This window comes from Nelumbo nucifera, chromosome 4 (genome assembly GCF_055504915.1).
Source record: "Nelumbo nucifera cultivar China Antique chromosome 4, China Antique-T2T, whole genome shotgun sequence".
NCBI lineage: Eukaryota > Viridiplantae > Streptophyta > Magnoliopsida > Proteales > Nelumbonaceae > Nelumbo > Nelumbo nucifera.
Window position 1 is genome coordinate 97,364,386 of NC_142652.1, and position 27,272 is coordinate 97,391,657.

At 41.8% G+C, this 27,272-nt stretch overlaps 1 protein-coding gene across 5 annotated transcripts in view; it reads left to right on the forward strand.

Moving 5' to 3' along the window:
- Window positions 1-27,272, forward strand: part of LOC104610850 (lysine-specific demethylase JMJ29-like) — a 64,341-nt gene that overhangs the window by 29,109 nt on the left and 7,960 nt on the right. For all 5 annotated transcript variants that reach the window (XM_010277673.3, XM_088903578.1, XM_088903577.1 and 2 more), the window contains one exon: window positions 5,105-5,166. In XM_010277673.3, coding sequence (XP_010275975.1) covers window positions 5,105-5,166 — 62 coding nt within the window. The remainder of the gene's footprint in view (window positions 1-5,104; window positions 5,167-27,272) is intronic.

Genomic DNA, 27,272 nt, shown 5'->3' on the forward strand with positions numbered 1-27,272 from the left:
AAAGTTCATAGATTTTTACATTTTCTAACCTCTTTTATAAATTATGTATGCTAACCAGCAATTCATTGCACTAATTACCATAAAAAATCTTTTCAATAAGTGTAAGCTTAAACTAAGATTTCAATAAAAGAAATAAGCAATTAAGCAACTAGGTACTAATACTAGCTAAGGCCAACTAGCAAGTCTATCATGGCAACTACGCTAAAAAACTAATAATTTAATTTCATCAATTCATACCTTTTGGATAGTTGTCGAGTGTTGACCTTGAGTATCATTTTCATATAACTTTGCCTTTAACAAGAAAATATTAAAAGATCAATAATAATTCAACTTTGGCCTTACAAAATGGAAGGAACACTACTACAAAGCATAGTTGTCAAGGCGACGGCTAGGTGGGTGCCTAGGCGACAAGGCACCCTTTGAGGCTCGCCTCGCGTAATTGCCAAGCAGTTTTGTACTTATTATAAAATGGTTTTTTATTCTTTATTTTTTGACATTATAATAATAAAATAGACTTTACTAAACTAAAATATTCAGTTTGTGTGTTTATTATACTAATTTCTTTTTATTATTTTTCTTATTTGTTAGGGTTTAATCAATACAAACATTGCTTAATGCTGTATTGAACCCTCAAAGACTTCAAAACCTGAACCGATAAGTAAGGAAGAACTTAGAATTTTGTCTAATCAACACATTTTCTTCTTCTTCTTCTTCTTCCTGTACTACTACTACTTTTTTCTAATCAACACATTTTCTTCTTCTTCTTCTTCAGCCCCTATATTTTTAATTTGTTCCTTCTTTTTCTTCTCATGAATATGTTGCTTTTCTATGCTTCAACATGAACTCTGTACTTTTCTGATGAAAATTATGAATAATTATTAAGGAAATATGGTTATGGTACCTATGGAACTATCCTAAGATCTATGTTTTCTACATAAAAAAATCCATCGCCTAGGTGTCGCCCAGGCGCCCTCTTGTCGCCTAGCCTCCCATGGTGCCTTGAAAACTATGCTACAGAGGATAAAAATTTTCACGAGAATTCAATTTCAATCCTTTAGGCTGTGTTTGGTTTGAAGGAAAAAGTAGGGAAAGGAAGGGAAATGCAGGGAAACCTTTACAAACCTTGTATAGGTTTCCTTACATTTCCCTTCCTTTCCCTACTTTTTCCTTCAAACCAAACATAGCCTTAATGGTTCAAGCACATGCCTTGGCTGATATTTGATAGTTTATGTATGAACCATGAACCAATAAGATTGTACCCATAACGAGAGAAAATGAAAAATTAGTTATAGAAATGACGATACTAACTCATCTATTTATCTAAATTTAGAAGCATATTATGAAAAAGATGTAAATGATCTTTTTTGTGGGGTTTGGACACCTGTGTCCTCTTTGTTTCCGTCACAACTTCTGGTTGTACTGTTTCTGTAAGGAGATGGAGATGGAGATGGAGAAAGGAAGTGAAAACAAGGACAGCTTCTAATCAGTGGGGAGAAGGAGAAAGGAAGTTTCCATTGAATTGAAGCTGTTTAAGTTTGAGGAAGTGAAAACAAGGAGTCTGTTCTTGCTGAAGATTAGAGAGGAGAAGAGAGCTTCTGTGTACTTATGGAAGGATGTAGTAGCTTGTCTGAAAGGTTTTCTGGATGTAGCCTTAGTCTTGAGGAAGCCCTAGAACCGGAAAAATGTGTTGAAGTTGAATGGTAAGGTATTTGAAGCAGGACTACGTTCCAATAGGAAAGGGCATCATAGTCACAGAATGGTTTGGTTTGGGCAGAAAACAGATGATATGTATTCCCATTGGGAAACATAGTATGGGTTGGATCATGTTTGTGGAAGAGTTGCGGGAGTTCCTATGGGGAAACGAAGAGCGTACAACGGAATCCCATGCTAACCATCATTTCGCAAGCCAATCGAAGACAAACGTTGGAAAGGAAGTAGAAGGAAGTGGCTGTCAAAGCTTTAAGGAATGGCGTGAAAAATTTGTGGATTATGCAAGCAAAAAATTATCCATGTGGAGGTATGTAGCAAAGGAACTAAAACGAAAGTTGAAATTTGAGATCCATTCATTCTTTGGCCTTTCCAAGAAGATAACGCTTTGTTAGAGGTAGGTAAGCTTATGGAAGAGATTCATTCACTCCCCATTCAAACATCTGAAGGAGTAATGGTGATTAGCCAGTGGAGTCCAAGTATAAATCGCATAGATCGCATAGAAATTTTCCGCTTAAAAGTTGTAGGGCTACCTTTCCATTTATGGTCCCCTGAAATTTTCAAGCAAATCGCAGTCCTGTGCGGAGGAGTTTTGGAAGAGCTGTATACTTCGAACCTCAGTGCGACCTCGATGAGTCTGAGAGGGATTAATGCGGAAGAACAATGGCGCTTAAAATAGGCGAAACACAAACCGCGATTTGGTTTGTTGTCGTCAGTGGAGAGACTATGGAGAAACCTGCGGGAGGTAGAATACAATGACGTAGCAAGGGTCAAAGAAGGGGATGGAGTGAAGGAGAAGCTTGATTGCCCTTGCAAAGGAAGGGAAGCTGAATGGTCAACTTATTTGAAGGATGTCAGCCAGATTACTAAAGATGTTTGAGAATCTCGATCGACCGTTAATGAATGTGTGGTCAATAAGAAGAGTTATGCTGACGTGACCATGGTTCAAAGTATCGATACGATACGCCCCATATCGGGCGTATCGTATCATATCTTTTGAAAAAGATACGGTCTGAAACGCCTTTTTCCAGGTGTTTCGGACTCCCAATTTTTTTTAATAATAAAAAGCATGCTAAAAGCTTCCCAAAAAACCAAAATTTGAAAAAAAAAACTAAAAAAAAAGAGTTTCGGCCGTTTCTAACTACCAATACGATACGACCGAAACTTGTATCGTATCGATACTTTGAACCTTAGACGTGACAACTGAAAGAGGCAGCAAGAGGACAACATAGTTTAAATTTGCACCAAGTCTTAAACTAGTGGTTGGACCAAGTAACACATGCAATTGTGATCCAAACTTAATACCGACTATGTAACGTGACCACTCAATAACTCTAATCCTACTTATGCAATGACTTTGAAATTCTAAACATATACAAACTATAAATAGACAATCAAACCCTGTTATTGGACCCTACATAAAAATTATAAAATGGCAAAAATACCCTTGGCGTTTAATTTACTCCAAATCCCAAGTACCATATAAGAACCTGTTATAAGGAGGCCTTCTTCTTTCTATAATAAGTCTTCAAGGGTGCTAATTGATTCCTATCACCCGAACAATCCATTTTCATGCATTTGGTGACTGTAACAATCAACCCAACATTGTCACAGCCCCTTTGGCCCAAGGAAGACCACCCATATTTTTCCCAATTGAGGGGAGTGCTCACTGAATTTGTTGTGGTGTTCCTGGAGCCACCAGGTTTTCCACCTAGGCAAGTACATGCTCACCGGATTCCCCTCTTGCCCATGACTGCCCCCACTAATGTCCGGTTGTAATGTTATCCCCACGACCATAAATAGGAAATTCGGAGAATGGTTGAGGGATTACTCGCCAAGAAGTTGATACAGCCCAGCTATAGCCCTTTCTCCTCTCCCGTGCTACTAGTTAAAAAGAGAGTGAACTTGGCAGTTCTACGTGGATTATTGGGCCTTGAATCATGTCACTATCAAGGATCAGTGGTAGTGATATTGGTACCTTTCTGGGCCCTATCAGTCCTCAGATGGGATGACGCCCTTCAGGGCCCTATATGGTCAAGATACCCCTGTCTTGCCATTCAAAAAGGGGTCAACGATGGTAGCAACGCCCAAAGAATACTTGCTCCAACAGGATGCTATTCTGCAAGAACTGAAGTCAAATTTACTGAGATCCCAACAATTATTGAAAAGATTTTATTCTTTTAAGCACAAGCCTATTGAATTTCAGGTCATGAATCCGGTATTCCTCAAACTTCATCTGTATCATCAGGTTACTGTAGCCAGAAGGGCTTGGAACAAGCTGTCTCTGAAATAATTTGGGCCCTTAAAAGTACTGGAGCGTATTGGACAGGTTGCATATTGATTGGATCTCCCTCATCGAAAATACATCTAGTGTTGCATGGTTCTCTCTTGAAATGTTGCCTGAAGCTGGGGGCTATCTCCTGCCCCTCACTGATGAAGGCTCCTCAGTGATCGAGCCACTACACATTTTATACTTTTGTTGTGTTAGAACTAGAAGAGGGGGACATGTCATCCCAGAAGCACTAGTGATTTGGAAGCCCCTACCAGCAGAAGATGCCACTTGCGGACATGGTCCCTATCTAGAAGCACTAGTGATTTGGAATAATTGGAAGCACCTAATCTCAAGCTGCAAGAGGAGTTTCCCCATTTAGACCTTGAGGACAAGATCCATCTGAAGATTGGGGGAGCTGTTAGGACCCATAGCAGGCCCACAACTACAGCTACAAGCCATTCACCTATCACGCGCAATTTGCCCACCATTAAACAGGTCTACTATCGCAGGGCACATGTGCCATCTTCCTAGGAATGATTTAAGGCATATGATAGAAAATCCTATGTAACATCCTAAGCAGAGAACATGCAACTACTTGAGCAGAGTCTATAAGCACTTACCGGCCATGTAATAAGGGATATCAGAAAAACCCTTTTCAATTCATCATTTTCTCCTCTTCTCTGGAGGTCAGTTCCTCTCGAAGGAACCCTTTCATAGGAAGAACCTATCACTATCAGAATTGCCTAGGTGCCCACCTAGGCATTGCCTTGGCAAGTACGGTTATATGATGAGGTTCCCATGGTTCATTTAGTGCTTTTATGGCTTCTGGATGGTCCATGTCTTGATGGTTGTGTATTGGACATGACTTAACAGTGCTAATGAGCATTGATAGGTTGCCTAGTCTTTGCCATTTATTTCTTCAAATAGGATCATCTGATTGGGTTGCTTTCTTCTTTCGTATAGCTTCCTTGGTTTAGTGGTATACAAAATTTGTATTGTGTTAAAATAATTTGAAAATTCAGTTGCAAACTGTGCCAGTGCTAGCTAGAATCATGATGGGTAACATAGATGCTTTGGCCCTCATGTTGTGGTAACCCATTTCTGAATATGCGTTCTGTGGAACAGGTAAAGAGAATGACTCTCCATGCAATAAGGAAAACAGTGGAAGATTTGGAGCAGCTTACAAAGTAAGTAATTTCAAATGTCAAGCATATATGAAAACATTAAATAAGCATTGCCCTGCTTTATTGTTCTCTGATCTCTCACTGTAGTTTTGTTGTAATTTATGTTGCTACCATTGTTCATACCCAAGTGGCTACTTGCGATGGATCGCAATGGCATGACCCTTTTTCAGCATAGGTCTAGATTGCTTCCTTTGTTTATTAATAAAACAGAAAGAATGAGAGAAAAAGAGAAGAGAGAATGGATAATCTGCTTATGAGGGAAACAAAAGATTAAAATCTCTCCTAGCAGTTGGCCTATATATACGTTCACTAATTAAAGTGGTTTACAATCATGCCCCGGTTTAATGAAAATTGCCTGGACTGGAATAATGTCCTTATAAGGAGAAGGGAAATGGCCAAACTGCCCTTCTTCCCAAACACTTATAATATTACCCAAAATGCTTAGAATTTCTCTCAATACTGCCCCTCGAGCTAGAGCATATATATTATGCAACTCCAGCTTCTTACAAATATAATCTGAGCTTGACTCAAACTCTTGGTTAACAAATCAGGCAACTGGTTGTGTGATTTTGCATATGGTGTTGTAATATCTCCACTATCTTCTCCCTCAGAAAATGACTGTCCACTTTAATATGCTTTGTTCTTCATGGAAAAGTAGATTGGAAGCAATATGCATTGCAGCTTATCACAAAACAGATATGAGTGGTATAGTTGCTCTTATCTTTATGGAGTGCAATAGACGGATCTAAGTGGGAGTAGGATTTGGCAATGGAGGGCAACAATGAAGTCTCAGAGGTGTGTCAATATTAGGAAGGAAGTGTGTGAACTCGAAGAAGGAAGACGATAAAAAATGTTTGCATAACATGTGACTCTAACCTTATATCATTTTTTGAGTATGGGAGTATTCAAGAAAAATGCCTTTTTTTGTTCAACAAGAAGAAATTTATTAAAAATAACTAGAAGGTTAGATCAAGGTGGGATTATCCTCCACCCCAACCAAAAAAAAGTTTACAATTTTGCCCAAAACATTTGTTGTCTGAAAGCCCATTGTTTAGCTAGAGTATCCAGTTACCTATTTGCTGTTCTTCTTACCCATAACAGTTGGCTCCCTAGTTATGCTTTCAATTTTCCGAAAATTGTGTCTATAGATCCATGGGATTTGTGTATTGCATTGTCTAGGATATGACTACTTGAGAATCCCCTTCCACCTCGAGTTATTGGATCCCAAATTTCTTTGCAAACTTTAGTCCATGGAGTAAGGTCTACAGTTCTGTCGTCAATGAATCACCATGCTCAATAGTTCCTGATTATAAAAAGCTTGCACCTGCTCTCTGAATCACGAAAGACCCCTCCTAACCCGACCAAACCATGATTGCTTATAAAACATCCATCAAAGTTAACTTTTATAGAGTTGGTATCCGGAGGTTCCATGATTGTTCTTTCCTTTTCTAGATCCAAAAGTGCCACTTCCTTCCAAGTTCTCGAAATGCCATTCAGTGAAAAGTCTTGAAGGCTCCGAAAGTCTTCACCTAGTGTGCAACTTTTATTTTTATTGTGTCAATGACTTCCTGTATGGTCCAAATCAAAGCTGCCCTTACTGTTATCCCTATTATCTTTCTTATTTTCTTTAGTTGTCTGAGGAAGTTTGGATCAATGAATCCCACCTCCTTTTGAGGGGGAATCTTCAATCTCCAACGCTCTTTTCTTTCCTCCTCATTAATCTCTTAGGGTTTCTTTTTTGTCCAATTCTTCCATCTTAGGAGAAAATCTTTTTTGGGCTTGTTCTAGTCTTTGAAAATGGTCATTATTCTAAGCTTTAATCTTTTGTTTTAGAGCTTTTAGATTCCTTATAAACCTAGTATCCTCGTATCTAGTCCCTGATCTTTCCTCACCCCACTAGGAATTTATTCTTTCTTTGAAAGATGTGTCCTCAAGCCATATATTCTCGAATCAGAAAGGTTAGGAACCACAACATCTCTTGGGTTAAACAAATAAAGCAGTGGTCTAATGTTACCCTTGGTAGGGCCCTTGCTGTTAAGTTTTGTCACAATCTTCCCATTCTAACGAAAAGAGAAACCTATCAAGTTTTGAGTAGATTGGGTTGGCTTAAAAGTTTGACCAAGTAAAATCAGCTTGTAGAAAGGGTGGTTCCTTTCACTTAAAGGACTCAATTTCGTTATTAAAATTTCTCTTGCTTAAGGTAAGGCCCTAACACCAAGGCCCCTCCCACAAACCTCTAAGTGCACTCAACTCTTCCCAAAGTTGGTCTCCATGTCTATAAGAATTAGGACCATAAATATTGGTTAAGAGTCTTAAGACCCACTCCCTCCCATCATTAACTCTTTTGATTTTGATTGAGATTGAGTAGTTTTTGATGAGTTCCTCTAGGCATTCCATTTCTTCATTTGTCTAGATAATTCCTAATCCCCCTGAAGCATCCCAAGATTGTGCAAAAGCCCGACATAGACCTCTAGATTGCCAACTTGTAACCCACCTTCTATCTCTTATAATTTAGTCTCTTGAATCAAGAATACGTCTGGCTTCTATTTCCATAGTACACTCTTAACCAACCTTCTCTTTTTTGCACTCCCTAAACCTTGCAGGTTCTAACTAATGATCTTCATCTTGGAAATTAAAATCTGGCCCTAGCAAGGTCTCTTGTCCTAGACCACTTAGTAACCAAACCTTCTCAGTAACCAAATAACCAATTTCTCCACTTCACTCTTTCTCATTTTTTTCTTCATCCTTTCCTATTCTTGAATACACTTTCGCATTCGAGGGAATTTTCCAGGCATCCTCTCATTGGGTCTGCCCCTTCCCTTTTTCCAGTTCTAGGGCCTTCCAATCTTCGAGGAAAATACATTTAATAGCTCCAATATCGAGTTTATCAAGTCTAGGTCCTTGTTTAGGGACAAAACAAACACATCCAAAGATAAAGGACAGAGGATGTGGGGAAGTGGAAGGGAAAAATACAGAAAATGTTGATACCATGAAGTATAGAATAAGGCATTTGTTTTATTAGGAAACAAGAGGTAAGAACATCATCACTCCAGTCTGACTTGGACATATACATTTGAAAAAGAAGAGATTTTATAACTTCCAAAAGGTGATGATTTTTTTGTTCAATTACCCCATTTTATTGTGGGGAATAAGAGGAAGTGGTATGGTGAATAATGTCATGTTGGTTGAGGACCTTGAGTATGATTGAAATGCACCTTGCATATTATTCTTGAGCGTTATTTGAGCGAAATATTTTAGTAGAAACAGCAAATTGATTCTTTATTTTTGCATGAATGGTTTGAGGAACTGAAGGTATGGAGGGTAGTTTCATGGAGGTAGGGTGGTGGAGAAGAAGTTTGAAGGTTGAAGCTAAGGATTTCTTGTTCGAGGAAGTTGGAGTCCGAGGTAAGATGAGCTTAAAGACAAGTGAAGGGCGGAGGGCAATGGTTCTGGTGACTAGGGTAGAAGTAGTGGAATGGTTCAGGAGTTTTGTGGAAGAAGCAAGTTTAAAAGGCAAGCAAAGCAACAAACAAGAGGTTGAAACAAAGGAAGGTATGACCTATATGGTCAAAAGCAGGAAGAATACTAAGGGATGTTATCTAACTTTGATTGAGTTCTTTGGAAAAGGAAAGAAATAGATGTTATGCTTCCCGTGAAGAAGACAGAGTCAAGACTGGAAGGATGTTAGCATGTTACTTGAGGAGTTGTTATGTCGTGGGGGAACAACTACAAAGGAGAGTCGAGTGGAGCCTATGGTTATAGTGGAAGCCAACATACAATGTAGATTGTTGGATTACTTGAGGAAGGAATGCTTCCATAGAATCGATTGAGAGTAGCAGAAATCAGGTTTCAAGAAGAGAGAAGAGGAAGAAGAAGCAAAACAGTAGCAAGTCTGTGAAGATGGGAGAATTTGTGGAGGTAGGCCGTTGGAAAAAAGCTTTGAAGATTGAATCTAAGGAGCTCCTATTTGAGGAACTGAGATTAAATGGTCAGCTGAGCTTGAAATCAGGGAAGCAAAGAGAGGGATGGTGTTGTTAGAAGGTTTGGGGGTAATTGAAGGGTTCAAGGAGTTTGTAGAAGGTGCAAGTAACAAAGGAAAACAAAATAGTTGGAAAGAGATTCTCTCAGAAACTGGAATTAGGTTTGTTGTAGAGTGTAAGACAAACCTTAAAGGTTATTTTATTTCTTTGATAGAATTTTTTGGCAAGGGTAGAAAGCAGATGGTCTGCTTCCCAGAAGGAAGGAAGAGTCAGGGCTGGAAGGCAGTTCATGGCGCCTGATGTGAACTGCTGCAATGCTTGGGTGCTAAAAGAGAAGTAACAGTAAAAAGGAAGATAAGCAGTTCTAATAGTATGGTGAGCAATAATAAGCAAGAGACTCTTTTAGTGATAGCTGGGGCAGGTAAATACAGAGTGGGAGTAAACATACAGAGAGGTGATTGGGAAAGTAAACTGATAGTTAAAGCTTCAGCTCACATTCTAGACTGGAGGAAAGTTGCAGATCTGTTAACAGCAAGTTTAAAGTTGATGAGCACATTTATTTTAACACCTTTTGAGATGGACAAGGCTTTGCTGGATCTGCTTGAGAATAGAGTAGAAGTTGAGGCTTTAAATATCCAAGCTAAACTTGGAAACTTCACAGTATCAAGATGGTGTCCGGGATCAAACTCCAAAGGTTTCTTTGTTGAAGATGGAGTGCTGGTGCGTCTCTTAGGTCTTCCCTATCACTTGTGGAAGCAAGAAACTGCTGAAGCCATTGCTTTGATGTGTGGAGGATCACTAGGAGGTACTTTTTGGGGAGACCTTTGTTCAGCTTCCATTTTATTGAATGGAGTAAAACCTGAGGAGATTCCTCGGAAGATAGAGGTGCTAGTTGAAGGACAATGCAACTCAGTGTGGCTGGCTTCATCCATTGAATTGGTGCTCTGGAAAGAGGCTCGTAGGGAGGGAGATGAGAAGGTTGAAGAAGAAGAACTGTGTGGCAAGAAAGGGTTGGAGGATTCAAACATGAAAAGCACTTTCACTAAAATGGAAAAACAAATGCTGGAGAAACAAAAGGGTAGCATTCAGGGGATGGGATTTTTTGCATGTGGAAGCAGTGAATAGTCTGGAGGGTGGCAGGTCCTTTGCATAGGTTGTAACCGGCGCCAATCTGACTTTTTTGAATAAGGAAAAGGGGTTGGTCCAAGGAAGAACCGAACCTAGACTTGATAAAACCAAACTGAGTTCGGGGTTGGACGTGCGTGACCTTCTTAAAAGTCATGTGAGCTCGCGGGTGTTTTAAGAATGGGCCAAAGCAAAAGCCCTTGCAGACGGTTAGTGGTGTTATTAAAGGCCCAAACAGGTCAGCGGGCCCGACCCAGTATGTTAAAAAGGCGCGTGAGCCTTTAATGAATCACGTGACTAGGGTTTCGACTAAGATAGACAACGTTAACGGTCTATCATCGTTCCCAGTCGCGAGACAGGGGGAATGCACGCAACGCCGGAAACCAGAGAAGAAGCGGGCTTTACAGTGGGCTTCCTGACAAAGTCTGAAGGAGCTTAGTCCCCTGCGACGTTCCTCAGAGAGGTCGAAGCTAAGTTTCGCTAGGGGAAGAACTGAAGAGAAGGAAGAGAAGATTGATGGTTGGGTGCAGTGCAGTGAAGGCGATGATGAACCGGAAGACCTTTCTGTTGATGGCACTAGCGTGGGAAGTGTAAACGACGAAGGTAGTTGTGCTGGAGGTGACATGGATGGGTGGAATATTGCAAGCTTATTTCAGGGTGAAGATTGCAATCGGCTTAACTCATTCCCAAGACCACAGAGTGAGCAAGGATTATCAAAAGGGGCAAACTGGGAGAATCGGAAGCAATGCAGAAACATGCCATCTAGGGGTGAACCAGGGGTAGAGTGGAAAGACCACTAGGTTGACCAAAGGACAGAAGAACTTCCCAACCAACTCAGGGAGATAAATGTTTACCAACCTTTGGAACAAGAGAGGGAGGCTGCGAGTAGTCCTTTTCTAGCTTGTCCATCAGTCCCAGGTAACCATGTGATTTCGGTTTGTGCTACTAATGTGTCTCCTGTGTCTTTGGTTCCAGATTCCATTTTTGTTCCATGTTCTGTAGCCCATGAATATGCAGCTGAGCTAGCAGGCGGGCTCTTCGAGGAGGGGGAGAGGGGAAGTAAGGAATGTGGGAAGGTGCGGGAAGAAAGGTATAGGAGTGGAAAAGTGTGGGAAATCATTGAAAGAGTGTTTAAGGAAGTGGAAGGGAAGCTGATCTGGAGGAGGGAAGGGGAGGAAGGAAGTGAGGAGGGGTTAGTGGAGAGGAGGGATAGGAATGAGGGTAGAGATGGAGAGGATTACGGGGAGAGAGCAGGGAAGGAGAGAGGTAAAATGAAAGGGAGGAAGGATGGAGAGGAAAGAACATAGGTGGGACCAGAAGAAAGGAAGGAAGGGCAGGTGGACAAAGATGGAGAGAACCCTGTAGGAAGGGTAGGGGTGGAGGACTCGGTGAGAAGACACGATAGCAGAATTTGTAGGGAAGTTGGGTTGTAGGCTGGAAGATTTGAATGAGTTGAAAGAAAGTTTACAAAAGAGGAAGAAGCAAATCATAACAAAGAAGAGGAGATTGAGTGAAGTAGAGAGATTGAAGAGAGATGTAGAAGGAGACAAGAAGCTCGGGGTAAAAGGATATAGAAGGAAAGGGGGAAAGTAGTGGGTCAGTGGCAAGGGGTTTTAAAAAAGAAGTGGAATGAAGATTCTTAGTTGGAATGTGAGGGGAATTGGGAGTGCAAAGAAGAGAGCAACAATAAAAGAGGTAATAAGACGGTATGACCCAGACATTGTGCTGTTGCAAGAGTCTAAGAGGATGAAGTTTAATGACAAGTGGGCAAGGAGTGTATGGAAAGCCAGGGGATTAGCTGGGTGGTGGCTCCATCGTGGGGTGCTTCTGGGGGGATTGTAACAATGTGGAAGAGGGATGTGGTTGAAGGTCTGGAGGAGTTGATCGGAAAGTACTCAGTTTCCATGAAGTTTAAGCAGCAAGAGGATGATTATATGTGGGTGCTCACAAATGTTTACGGACCGAATGACTACAGAAAGAGAAAGGAGTTGTGGGAGGAACTAGCTGATGTTAGAGGGTTGTGGGATGGGCCTTGGTGCATGGGTGGGGATTTCAATGTGATCAGATTCTCAGAGGAGTCCAATAAGGTTAACCAGAGGGTGGCAAAAAGCATGAGGAAGTTTAACAGTTTTGTGGATGCCTTTGAGCTTAAAGAGATTCCCCTAGCACATAAGGCATTTACATGGTCAAGTCTCCAATCTAGACCCATTTGCTCTAAGCTGGATAGATTCCTGTTCTCTTTGGATTGGGAAGAACATTGGGGAACCTTGGCTTCTAGAGCTCTCCCAAGGGTGACCTCGGACCACTGGCCCATAGTGTTATGTAAGGAGGAAAGAAGGTGTGGAGGTCCTACCCCCTTTAGATTTGAAAATATGTGGTTACTTCATCCAGGGTTTCCTAACAAAGTGAGGGAGTGGTGGCATGAGTGTAACCCGCTGGTGGAATGGAAGGGGATGAGATTCCATAAGAAACTACAATTCTTGAAAGCGAGAATCAAGGAGTGGAATTTGATGGAGTTCGGGAGGATAGAAGAAAGAAAGGGAGACCTGATGGATAAGATTGTAAGCCTTTACTCTAAAGAGGAAAGGGGAGAATTTGGAGAGGAAGACAATGATCTCAGGAGAGACTTGAGAAGACAGTTAGAGGACTGCCTACATAAGGAGGAAATTAGCTGGAGGCAAGAATCTCGGTGTAAATGGTTGCAAGAGGGAGACAGAAACAGTAGGTATTTCCACTCTCTAGCAGATGGCAGGAGAAGGAAGAACTTTATATCCAAATTGGTAGTAGATGGAGTTGAGTTAGTACAACAAGAGGAGATTGCCAGGGCCTGTGTGGAGCACTTCAAATCTATTCTAAGAAGGCCTGTGAGTAGAAGGTTTGGATTGGCCAGATGTAGGGGTGGAAAACAGGAGAAGGATGGAAAGAAGATTTAATATAGAAGAGATCAAGGAGGTTGTGTTTTCTATGGATAAAACAAAAGCTCCAGGGCCGAATGGGTTTACAATGGCTTTTTATCAGGATTGTTGGGATATCTTGAAAGATGATCTCTTGCGGATGTTTGAGGAGTTTTTCAGGAGAGGAATTGTCAATCCGGGTGTGAACTCTACATTTATAGCCTTAATTCCAAAAAAGAAAGATGCATCCCACCCGAAGGATTTTAGACCAATAAGTTTGGTTAATAGCTTGTATAAGATCATTGCAAAAGTGTTGTCTTTGAGGCTGAAGAAGGTACTGCCAGATATCATTGCACACTATCAAGGAGCTTTTGTGAGTGGAAGACAAATTATAGATTAGATTTTAATTGCTAATGAGAGTGTGGAGAACTTTAAGAGGGATAAGATGAAGGGAGTGGTCTGTAAGCTGGACTTGGAAAAGGCTTATGATTTGGTGGACTGTGATTTCTCGAGGAAAGTTTTAACTAAATTCGGGTTTGGGGCTAGATGGTGTAAGTGGATCATGGGCTGTGTCCGGAATTGTCATTATTCAGTGGTAGTGAATGGGACAATAGTAGATTTCTTTCCAGCCAATAGGGGTATAAGACAAGGAGACCCCCTTTCTCCTTTCTTGTTCATTCTATATGCGGAGGTTTTGGGGAAACTGGTTCACAGAGCAGACTCTAGGGGGCTCATTAGAGGCTGGAGAGTTGGGTGGGTGGAAACCCCCCCCCCCCCCCCCCCCCCCCCCCCACACACACACACTCACAGTTTGTTGATGACACGATTCTGTTTTGTGAAGGCGGTAATGTGAGGTTTATCAAGAACTTGAAGTCGGTGATACAACTATTTTAGCAAATGTCCAATATGAAGGTTAACCTTGGGAAAAGCTGTGTAGTGGGGGTGAATTTGGAGGAGGGAGAGATCAGGGGAAGTGATGGGGTGTGAAGTTTCGGGGTGGCCTTTGAACTACTTAGGGTTGCCATTAGGTGATAATCCCAAGAGAGAGTTTTTGGAACCCGGTGATGGAAAGGTTTGAAAAAAGACTGGTATCTTGGAAAAAGAACTAGCTCTCTCCTGGTGGTATTAGGAGAAGGAATATGACTCTGTTGGGGAAGTGGATGTGGAGGTTTCCTATGGAGAAGGAGAAGCTATGGGCTAGAATAGTGGCAAGTATACATGGGCTGGAGCACAATGGATGGGACGTTGGAATCAGAGCTTGGACCACAAGCAATTCTCCTTGGAAATCCATTCATGACCTGCTACCAGTTTTCCTCCCTAATATCAGGTATGACTTGAATTCCGGTAACTCCATAAAGTTTTGGGAAGAAACTTGGGTGGGGAGCGCCCCTCTAAAGGATCAAATTCCGTCTTTGTTTGTTTTCTGATTTGAAAAATGAGTCAATCTCTTTCACTACCCCGTCCTCTTCCACTTTTGGGATTGGGTAAGAAGGGATTTGAGGGACTCAAACTTCGACAGTATTTCGAGCCTTATTGCACTTCTTGAAAGTCTTAAGTCAGTCCACCAGTCCTACCCTTCCCCCTTTCCCTGTTGGTGAGGTTTGATGCAGAGCTATACCCCTTAGGGTTGGTAGTTTTTGTTGGGAAGCCTATCTGGAAAGAACCAAGACTAGTGATCTACTCCAAAAGAAGAGATCCAATACTTGCTTGTCACCTCAGTGGTGTGTTCTGTGTAAAGCGAATGGGGAGAATGGTTTTCACCTACTGGTGTCTTGCCACTTCGCGAGGTCAATTTAGGATTGGGCTTTCTCCTTATTCGGATGCAGCTGGAATCCCCCATCAGACTTGCAAGGCCTTTTCTCCCCTTCCTTTTTCAGGTGGCAGATAAAAAGGGGAAGGACAATGTTGAGAGGACTAAGGGCTGCAGTATGTTGGACACTGTGGGAAGAAAGAAACTCTCGGATATTCTCAGAAACTCAAAGAGGAGCAGCAGATCTGATGGTTATCATACATATTAGGGTGGTACCGTGGCCAAAATCTTTGGAACTATTCACGGATTACACTATGGATGACATGTTGAGGAAATGGGGTGAAATTGCAAATTGCACGTAGACCAAGTCAGTAATGAGTGTGGCGTGGACCCCCCCACCTAGTGGATTCTTGAAATTAAACTTGATGGGTGTAGTAGGGGAAACCCGGGACAATCGGGGATCGGGGGTGTTTATAGGGATGAAAATGGGGTCATCTCTGCTATGTTCTCAGGCCCAATTGGAGTGGGTGACTTCCTTAGAGCTGAGATCTTTGCAGTTATGGAAGGAGTTCGGAAAGCTAAGGAATTGAACATCAAGAAACTCATAATTGAAGGGGATTCAGAGGTGGTGATAGGGTGGCTGACTAAAGATCAAAATGATTTATGGAAGTACAATAATGAGAGGAGGAAATTCAAGTGGCTGGTGCGGGAGATGGAAGTTCAGACATGTTGGATTAAAAGATCGGCTAATTCTCTAGCTGACGGTTTAGCTAAACAAGGGGCAGAAAGGGATTCATTGTTTTGGGCTAAGCTGTAATGTTAGTGTCTTTTTCTTTTTTCCTTTCTTGAAGCTCTTTGTGACTCTTGGAAGATAAGTGTGCTTGTCTTCCACTTGAAAATTTTCTACTGATGAATTATTGAAAGTGTTATTGATCAAAAAAAAAAAACTTGAGGAAGGAAGAATGGGAAAGTAAGTTTATAATTCAAACAGGGATACAAGTTATAGATTAGAGGAAAATTGCACATTTATTACTCTTGAATCTTAGACTGAAAAATGAGTGCATTATAACCCCATTTGATTTGATAAATGTAAAGCTCTATGGATATTCAACAGTGTAGAGAACAATGATGTGGGCCCCACAGCTGTGGTCTCACTCTGTCCGTAGGGTAGAATGTGCCCTAGTCATCCTTGGGTTAGTTGATGGTCAATCTATTATTCCAATTGTTATTTATATTTCAGTTTTATATTGTTTTATGTGTTATGTAAATACCAAGGGCAGATTTGTCCTTTCATGTAACTAGCATAACCTATAAATACTAAATAGAAGTGGCGGCAGCAGAATATTCAGATTCTGTCATTCCTTTCAATTCTTGTGTTCTACTGCTCTCTCTCTACTCTTTCTCCTCTCTCCTCTATACTTTTTTCGAACCTGAAATCTATTAGGGTTCAAGATTGATAGCAGTCTTGAACTTCTACTTGGTATCAGAGCAAGGCTAGGGTTTCTCATGTGAGTCTATTCCAGCCGACCACATGAGAATCCCCTAGGGCTGGAAGCTGAGAAAGTGGAGTTTGTGGACTGATTCTTGGAGATCGCCAGAGGGTTTAGCCGCTATTGAAGACGTGTCACGATTCCAGAGTGTTGGTGATTAGGAAGAATCAGAGAAGAGGGTTCGGGTAACCTTGGAAGGCAGCAAACAGTTTTTTCTTGTAAGTTATCTATTTTCTAAGAGAAGTACTATCGGAGAGGATAGGTTGGACTTATCTGGAAAGGGCGGCCGAACTATTCTAGGGTTTTCTCCCTTCTATTCTCTAGGGTTTTACAGCAAACCCTACTGTTAGGCCGAACTGCCTTGGGGTTCTTTTCTCCTACTCTGGGGTTTGAAAGTGATCTTGCGGCAAACCTAATAAGCTTGCGGCAAGCCCTAATGTTAGACTGAACCTTGCGATTTACCTGGAGTTGTCCTCAAGTTTTGTTAGCATTGATCAGCTTTTAAGGTTTCATATTAACCCTACTGCAAGTCTATCTGTACAGTACTGATTGGAATGTGCAACTGAAATGTTTTCTTTAAGGACTGATTAAAACTCTAATTCTGCCAAGCATATCAGACCTGCTTCTAAGTTGATTTTTTAGATCCTTTTGGGGTTTTCGAACTCTCTTAAGGGGTGAGAACTATACAGACTGCTGCTGTTGTGTTTCCTAGTTGGTTTCAGATCAGATTTCTACCTGTTTTGTGCACATACACTGTGAATACAGATTGGTCCTACACTGTTTTGATTGTGATTGGTAGTCCAAGTGTTGTTTTTGAGACTTAACCGAGATGGAGTTTAAAAATCAGGCAAAAGGCAGTTTCGGGAACAACAGTTATGGTAGTGTTTTTGAGACAGGTGGTCAGATTACAACTGTCAAGTTCGATGGATCAAACTATTTGGAATGGGCCCAATCAGCTGTGATGGCTATTGGGGGAAGAGATAAATTAGGGTACCTCTTGGGAGATGTGAAAGAACCCCCCAAGGGAGATCCTACGTATACCAAGTGGATCCAAGAAAACTACTTGGTTATGACATGGTTGTGTAATTCTATGCAGCCTCATATTAGCCAAAATTACTTGTGGGCAAAGACAGCTAAGGAGATATGGGCTGTTATGAAAGAAATTTATTCCCAACCCCTTAATGTTGCTAGAGCATATGAATTGAAATGTGAAGTGAAAAACCTTAAACAAGGAGAGAAACCGATTTCAGTATACTTCTCTACCTTGTAGTCTCTGTGGCATGAGATTGATCACTTAGAGGCTCTTGAGTGGGAGAGTCTCAAAGATGCATAGATATATAGAAAGCAAGTCGAGACAAACCGGGTGTTTGAGTTTCTGGTGGGCCTAAATTCAGAGTATGATATTGTGCGACAACAAATTTTGACTAGAGACAGTGTGACTCTCTCTAAGGCATACTCCTTAGTACATAGTGAAGAGACCATAAGGAAAGTTATGATGCAACCTCAGCCTCTCACACCAGCCTTTGTCGCTGTCAAGCCCAAATCAGGGGTGATTCAGAGAACAACAGGAGGAAGGAAGACAAAAAGGATGTGGTATGTGAACATTGTAAGAAACCCAAACATACAAAAGAAACATGTTGGAAACTGCATCCTAACTTGGTTCCGGCAAAGTTGAGAAGCAAGAAGGGCAATGCTCATGTGGTCGTGAACACTGATTCAGCATCCTCATCTGGCACAAGAGGAACACCTTTAGAGACCTTAGCTGCAATTCGGGCTGCCCTAATACAGTTAGAAAAGGAAGTTGGAAGTTCAGCTCAGCCACCGCAGTCACCATCAGCTCCTGCCACATCTGCCTTCGCACATTCAGGTACTCGAGCTTCAGCCTACCATGCCTTTGCTCTAGGTACTATTGAACCTTGTTGGGTAATAGATTCTGGTGCATCCGACCACATGACTAGCTTGCCTTCACTGTTTACCACTTACCATTTGTCTTCGGGTAGGGATAAAGTATCTATTGCTCATGGCTCCCTGGTCCCTCTTTTTGGGAAGGGTGACATTAAGTTATCAGATACTATCTCCCTGTCATCTGTTTTGCACGTTCCTAAGCTTGATACTAATCTTCTTTCAGTCAGTAGTATTACCAAGCATATGAACTGCTCAGTAACCTTCTTCCCTGACCGATGTGTTTTTCAGGACTTGGAGACGAAGAAGGTGATTGGGACTGGCCGTGAGACGAATGGGATCTATCTTCTCGGGGAGAGGTCTCGTCAGGAAGAGTCAGTAGAAAAGATGTGTTTTGTTTCTCAGAGTGTGAGTTCGGTTATGCTTTGGCATAACCGATTGGGTCATTTGTCCTTTCGGTCTCTAAAGAGTTTGTTTCCTGCTTTATTTGAATCTATTGAGTTGTCTCAGTTGCAGTGTGAAAGTTGTGAGTTTGCTAAACATTGTAGAAAGTCTTATTTATTGAGTAATAATTCTTTTGATATTGTGCATACTGATGTTTGGGGGCCCTATCACAACCCTTCCATGGGTGGGTACAGATATTTCTTGTTATTTGTTGATGACCATACCCGTTTTTCTTGGGTTTATCTCATGCGTTCACGAGATGAGGTTCCTGCCCTGACCCAAAACTTTCACCAAATGATCATAACCCAATTTGATGCCAAGATCAAAGTTCTTAGATCCGATAACTTAAAGGAATACTTTGCTAAACCATTGGCATCTTACCTTCTTAATCATAGGGTTATACACCAGAGCTCTTGCCCTCATACACCTCAGCAGAATGGAGTTGCAGAAAGGAAGAATAGGCACATCTTGGAGGTGGCTAAAAGTCTTATGTTTACCTCCAATGTCCCTATTCGCTTTTAGGGTGATGCTATCCTCACGGCAGTATCCTTGATATGAGACCTCCTTTTTCCCTTGTATACTCAAGTGAGGAGTTGTTTTTTATTCCCCTTAAAACATTTGGTTGTACCTTTTTTGTTCAGCTTCTCGGACCCCATCACTCCAAGTTCGAACCCAAGGCCTCCAAATGCATTTTCCTTGGTTATGCACAAATTCAAAAGGGTTATTGCTGCTATGATCCTGTCTCAGGGAGGAAGTTTGTCTCCATGGATGTCACTTTCTTTGAGGAGACACCCTATTATCCTCGGGTTTCTCCTCATGGGGAGAGCAGTGAGAGTGGGGGTTTGAGTCCTTTTCCTCAGGGGGAGAGCAGTGAGAGTGGGGCAGTTCCTTTACCTATTCCATTGGGCGATGAGAGCTGCAATTGTGAGGGTGGTCAGAGGGATCAGGAGTTGCGGGTCTATCACAGGCGATTCTGGCAGGTTGATCCTGGTCATCACCAGTCCAGGCTAGTTCTAATCTCATCTGCAGCTCCAAGTCCAGGTATTACAGTCCCAGGCCCCACAGAGACTTCCTCTATTGTTGCTCTTCCACCTCCTGCAGGTGATCTTGACTGTCTGATTGCCATCCGTAAAGGGAAACGACATTGTACCACATCTACAACCCACTGTATTTCCCAATTTTTATCCTATGATCGCCTATCTCCTATCTACAGGTCCTACCTTAGTTCTATTGCCAATGTCCCTATTCCAAGAACAGTGCAAGAAGCCCTATCCGTCCCGGAATGGAAAGATGCAATGCAAGTTGAGATGGATGCCCTGTTGAAAAATAACACCTGGGAGCTAGTTGATCTGCCCAAAGGAAAGAAACCAGTTGGCTGTAGATGGGTATTTACCATGAAGCACAATGCAGATGGATCCATTGAGAGGTATAAAGCTCGGTTTGTTGCAAAAGGGTTCACCCAGACTTATGGTATAGATTACTTGGAGACCTTTGCCCCGGTAGCCAAGATGACCACCATTCGAGTCCTATTATTCCTTGCATCAAGTCACACTTGGCCTTTATACCAAATGGACGTGAAAAATGCTTTTCTGAATGGAGACCTATAGGAAGAGGTTTACATGTGTTTGCCTCCTGGATTCTATGATGCAGAAACAGGTAAGAAGGTCTGTCGGCTCAACAAGGCTTTGTATGGTTTGAAGCAGTCACCTAGGGCTTGGTTCGATAGATTCAGAGTAGCCCTTGTGAAGTTCGGTTATGTACAGGCCCAGTCAGATCATACTCTATTCATCAAGAGGGTAGAGTCCTCCTTGACACTACTTGCAGTATATGTTGATGATATTGTGGTGATTGGGAATGATAGTCATGAGGTTGAGTCCCTTAAACAGCTCCTAAATCAAGAATTTGAGGTGAAAGACCTTGGTGTACCTCGGTATTTTTTGGGTATTGAGGTTGCTAGATCCAAACAGGGGATCTTTATATCTCAGAGGAAATATGTCCTAGATCTACTGGCAAAAACTAGGAAGTTAGGTGTCAAGCCTGCGGATACACCCATTGAACAGAACCACAGGATTAGTGCAGAGAGTGGGGAGCCTCTTGATGACAAGGTTATGTTCTAGCGATTGGTAGGAAAGCTCCTATATCTCTGCCTCACTTGGCCAGATATTACTTATGCTGTTAGTGTTGTCAGACAGTACATGCATTCTCCTAGAACTTCACATCTTGCAGTTGAAAGGATATTAGCATACCTGAAGAGATGCCCAGGTAGGGGTATACTGTTCAAGAACAATAACTACATGATGGTGGAGGTCTATACGGATTCCGATTGGGCTGGGAGTGTTGATGACAGAAGGTCTACCTTAGGATTTTGTGCTCTTGTGGGAGGTAATCTTGTCTCTTGGAGAAGTAAGAAACAAAGTGTTGTCTCCCGATCTAGTGCTGAAGTAGAATACAGATCAATGGCTAACGGAGTGGCCGAAATCCTATGGCCGAGATCTCTACTTGAGGAGTTGGGTATCGAGTATGAGAAGCCCCTGATGCTGTATTGTGATAATCAAGCAGCTATTAATATCGCACATAATCCAGTGCAGCATGACAGAACCAAACACATTGATGTTGACCGACATTTTGTACGAGAGAGGGTCTCATCTCAAGAAGTATGCCTCCCTTACATCACATCCAGTATGCAATTAGCAGGTATCCTCACTAAAGTCGTATCAAGAAAGAAGCTAGAGGCGGATCTATCCAAGTTGGGAATGATAAACTTTTATTCCCAACTTGAGGGGGAGTGTAGAGAACACTGATGTGGGCCCCACAACTGTGGACCCACTCTGTCCGTAGGGTAGAATGTGCCCTAGTCATCTTAGGGCTAGCTGATGGTCAATCTGTTATTCCGTTGTTATTTATATTTCAGTTTTATATTGTTTTATGTGTTATGTAAATACCAAGGGCAGATTTGTCCTTTCATGTAACTAGCATAACCTATAAATACTAAATAGAAGTGGCGGCGACAGAATATTCAGATTTTGTCCTTCCTTTCAATTCTTGTGTTCTACTGCTCTCTCTCTACTCTTTCTCCTCTCTCCTCTATACTTTTTTCTCCTTTTTTCGAACCTGAAATCTATTAGGGTTCAAGACTTTTAGCAGTCTTGAACTTCTACTAAGAGAATAAAGTAGGCCTCTCAGTTGCTAATCTTTAGACTGAGTTAGGAGCTTTGACAATCTTTAGGTGGAATCCTCTCTCTAACTCTAAGGATTACTTTGTTGAAGACGAGGTACTGGTGCGCATAATTGGGCTGCCTTCTCATCTTTAGAGGCAAGAAGTAGCATAATCCATTGCACTGATGTGTGGACAGCGACTAGATAGTGATTATTGGGGTCTCCACTCTGTAGCCATTCTTCTAAGCTGGGTGAAGCTTGAAGGAAGGTGCAAATAAGGGTGGAAGATGTCTTTGTATCAGTTTAGTTGGCTTCCTCCATTGAAGCAAGCTTGTGGAAAGAGGCTAGAATGGAGGGAGGGGAAAAGGTTGAAGAAGTTGTACGTGGAACAAGGGGATTGGAAGATTCAAATTCGAACGGAAATTATACCAAAATAGGCAGCATTTACTAGGGAGCCAAAAAGATGTGGGGAAGATGGAAGGTGAAAGGTTTGAAATACCTGAAACCTCCTGCCATGCAGTAGAAACAATGCACAGGTGGGGGTTGGGAATAATGCCACAATAGCAGTTAATATTGGTGAGGGAAGTAAACAAGAGGCAGTTGTTATTCCTCGTCCTGAGCTATGAAACATGGGCGCTGAAATTTGAGTTAGCAGAGATGGTGGATTAATGAGTCATGTGTGATCAGATGGCACATGTAGAGGCACCGAGCCAGTGGGCCTTTCTTCTTAACTTGAGCCGATGATTAGTATGGAGATTGGGTTGGATCGGCCAAACACCGAGCCCACAACCATGCCTCTTAAGTTTTTAAAGTCACATTTTAACTTAAAACCACACGTGGTCCAAGGGGGAGAATTTGATTGACGCCTCTAACAATCTATCATCTTCTTCATCGAGCTCAACTCTTAGCAACGAACTATTGAAATTAGTGTGAAGCCCAACAGTTCTTTTCAATGGATCCCAACAAAAAATGGTGAATCACCTAACCCTTGAGGGATGGAATCCAAGGTGCATTAGGCGTAGCGACATGGAGAAGTTGGAAAACACAGATTGGGTATAAGTAGATAACAATGATGAATATGACTCAGATGACTCATTTGGAACCTTGAGTTTTGGCAGCATGGATTTGCAAGCGAAGGAAAACTTGTTAGGGACAAGGAGTTTGAGTACGGAGACTTTGTTCCTTGAAGACGAAGATGGTGTTGTTGGTTTTTCTAGGGACATATGAATAGATTTTGGGTGTTCCAGGAAGGGTTAAACAGATTTTGGGTCTACAAGATTGTAGGTAAGATGATGGTGTTTGCATTACCATGTCCACACCGTAGGAGTCGCCTAGTAGGGGACCGACACTAAAATTGGTCGTAGTTGGTCAATAATCTATCCCAAGTGGTCCTTGTGCTCTCCTTCCTCACTGAGGTATTGTTGTCAATTTATTTTTGGTTACCAATTGGTGTGTTATGCCTAAAACCGGTGTACCGACATCCCATCTAAGTGGTAAAATAGAGGAAAGAGTTTGGGAAGGTTACAATGAGGGGAAAGGGGGAGAGTTATAAAATCTGGTGTCTGATTTGTGCAGAGTTTGAGGAACTCAGTCAAAAGGAAGGTTATGTGGTAGGGTACAATGAGATTGTGAGGGGTGATGGTAAGGGAGGGTTTGACTTTGATATAGGAAGGCTTCAGACCTTGAATGAGGGTCCCACCGATGAGAGGGGTCAGACGTTTGTAAGGACTAGCAGAATAGGAGAGGTGAATATGAATAATGAAAAGGGTGAAGAAACCAAGAGGGTGAAAAGAAAAAAAAATATCTGAGGTGGAAGGATTAATCTGTGATATCGAAGGGGATTTAGAGTTTAGTGGTAGGGGAGATAGAAGGAAGGGCGTGAAGTAAGGAGTAGTGGTTATTGGTTGATGGTTTTTTTATGATCTGTGTCGATGTGATTGGTTTGTTGGAATGTGAGAATTGGGGAGTGCAAGGAAAAGGAGGGTCATTATGGATCTGCTAAAGAGAGAAAAGCTTGACATTGTACTTGTACAAGAAGCAAAATTGCCAGAACTAGATGGATGGTGGGTGAGAAGTGTATGGAGATCAAGAGGAGTTAGATGGAGTTCATCCCCTTCTTGGGAAGCTTTAGGAGGGATTGTTACACTATGGAAAGAGGATGTAGTAGAACTAGTGGAGGAGTTGATATCTATGGGCCTAATACCTACGTGGGTGTTAACTAATAGCTATGGGCCCAATACCTATAAGGAAAAGAATGACATGTGGGATGAGCTATACACAATTCAGGTTTTGTGGGAAGGCTCATGGTGTCTGGGAGGAGATTTTAATGTTATGTTGTTTTCTAAGGAAACTAGCAATCCCCAATAGTCCATTATGACTACTATGAGGAAGTTTAATAGCTTTATTGTGCATTGCGAGTTAGAGGAAATTCCACTTTTACAAGCCAGATTCACTTGGTCTAACCTACAGGAAATCTCCTTTGTGGTCAAAGTTGGATAGATTCATCTTTAGCCTAGCCTGGGAGAATTATTGGGGCAACCTAATGTGTAGAGCTTTTCCCCCGGTAATCTTGGATCATTGTCCTATAAGATTAGGTATGGAGGATTTTAGCTATGGACCCAGACCGTTTAGGTTAGAGAATATGCGGCTTACTCACTCAGGTTTTGTGAACAATGTAAAAACGTGGTGGAATGAGGAATTGGGGGGAGTAAAGTGGAAAGGGGTAAGATTTCACAAGAAACTGCAGAAATTAAGGTCCAAAATAAGAGAGTGGAATAGGGATCGATTTGGGAGAATAGAGGATTGAAAAGTAGCCTTAACCTCTAGGATAGTGGAGTTGGACGAGATAGACTCCCAGACGGGGCTAGATGAGAATGATAGAGATTTGAGGAGACAATTGAAGAAAGAATTGGAAGAGGTGCTGCAAGAAATAAGTTGGTGGCAAAAATCAAGCCATAGGTGGATTAAGGAGTGTGAAGGAAATACCTAGTCCTTTTACGATATGGCAAATGGGAGAAGGAAGAATTTTGTGTTGAAGCTAGAGATAAGGAGGGGAGGTATTCTCTAACCTGGAGGATATTGCCTGGATGTTTGCGGATCACTTTAAATCAATTTATAGATGATCCTTGAATGAGAGGCTTAAAATGGAAGGGGTTGATTGGCCAAGATTGGATGAGGTGGTTGGAAAGGAATTTTGTGGAAGAAGAGATTAAAAAGGCAGTGTTTTTGATGGATAGATTGAAAGCTCCAGGCCTGAATAGCTTTTCTATAGCATCTACCAAGACTGTTGGAAGGTGATAAAAGGTGATCTTTGTGATGTCTTTTAGGAGTTTGCAGACAAGCATGTAGTTAGCCAAGGCATCAATGGTACTTTTTTGGCTCTAATCCCAAAGAAATCTGATTTTCCCTCCTAAGGACTTTAGGCCAATTAGTTTAGTGGCAAGTATGTATAAGATATTGGCCAAGGTTCTTTCTTTGAGGATTAAAGAAGCCCTCCCTTACATCATTAGTCAGGCCCAAGGGGCTTTCATTTGAGGACATTAGATAATTGATCAAATCTTGATTGCAAGTGAGTTTGTGGAGGAGATGAAGAGATCCAGGAAAATGAGTGTTGTTTGTAAGTTGCACCTAGGGAATTCCTATGATCTGGTGGATTGGCAGTTGTTATTAGAGGTGTTGAGGAAATGTGGGTTTGGGGAAAGGCGTTGCAGATGGATGATGGGTTGTGTCAGTAGCTGTAATTATTCCCTCCTAGTAAACGGAGTGGTAAGGGACTTCTTTCCAGCCCAAGGGAATCCCCTTTCACCTTTTCTCTTTACCTTGGTAGTTGATGATTTCAGTCGAATTGTCATTAGGGCTGATAGGGAAGAAGTCATAAGTGGTTGGAGAATAGGCAGGATCCAAGTTCCAATTACCCATCTTTTGTTTGCAGATGATTTAATGATTTGTTGTGATGGGAGTTTTAGTGAGAAGGTGGGAGACTTAAAGGAGTTGATTAAGGCCTTTGAAGAAATCACCAATTTGAAAAGCAACTTAGAAAAGAGCTGCATAACGGGGATCAATTTTGTTTGTCTCGGCCTATGTCCTATTTAGGGCTTCCGTTAGGGGCAAATCCTAGGGAGAGTAGGTTTCGGACTCCAGTCGTAGAGAAGTTTGAGAAGAGGTTAGTGGTGTGGAAGAAGAATTATATCTCGTTTGGTGGAAGGATCACATTGATAAGAGCTACCCTCACAAACCTACCTACTTATTACTAGTTTGTCTTTAGGATACCGCCTAGGGAAACGAAGAAATTTGGTTACCGGGAGAAGGGTAAAAGCTATCATTTGATCAGATGGGAAGTTGTGGGTAGAAGCAAAGAGTAAGGGGGATTAGGTTTAGGAAATTTGATCAAAAAGAATTTGGCTCTGCTAGGGAAGTAGTTATGGAGATGACCTTTGGAGACTTTGGCACGAAGTGTTGAAGAGTATACATGGTTGCTTTGAAAATGGATGTGACCCTAGTGGATCAAGAAGGGCTAACATGGCAACACCTTGCAAGGTAATCCACAAAATTCTCCCATAGTTTCTCAGTTGTGTCAGGTATGAATGTATGATACTTGTTATGGTAATTCTGTTTGTTTTTGGGAAGACACTTGGGCTGGGGATCTCCCTCTTAAAGAACTTTTTCCTTGTTTTCTACTTCTTTGTATAAAAATGAGGTGATTTCAAAATTCCTTCCCTCTCCTTTAAATCTATTGCCTTTGTCTAGGGATTTTGGTTTCATCGAGGATTAAGGGACGGGGAAATTGATTGTTTGTCTAATTTGCTTTGCCTCCTTGAAAAAGTGTGGTAGTATCCTTCTTTGCCTGACAAGAGGATTTGGGCCCCTCACCCTAAAGGGTTATTTTCCTTTGGTTCCTTTTTTAAATCACTTTGCATTGCATCCTCTCAATAGGATTTCCCTTCCGAAAGAAGTCTGGTGTAGGCCGGTCTCCCCTAAGGTAATGGCTTTTTGTTTGGAAGTGCGCCATGGGAAAGTCAAAACCATGGATAACCTACAAAAGAGAAGACCCTTTCTTTGTATCTCTCCTAATTGGTGTACTCTTTGTAGATGCCATGGTGAGGACTGTTATCATTTATTTCTATCCTGTGATGTCACTGCAGAGCTTTGGGTTTGGCTTTTCTCCTTATTTGGGTGTAGGTGGGAGATGCCAACAGAATTAAGCTTGTTGTTCAACTCATCTACCTTCTCTTGGTCCCATGAAAGAGGAAGAAGCATGTGGAGGTGTGCAAGAGCAGCTTTGATCTTGACAGTTTGGGAAGAAAGTAATGCTAGATTATTCCAAGAGAAGGAAGGGAGCAGCCAGGCCTTGAAGGATTGCATCATGAAT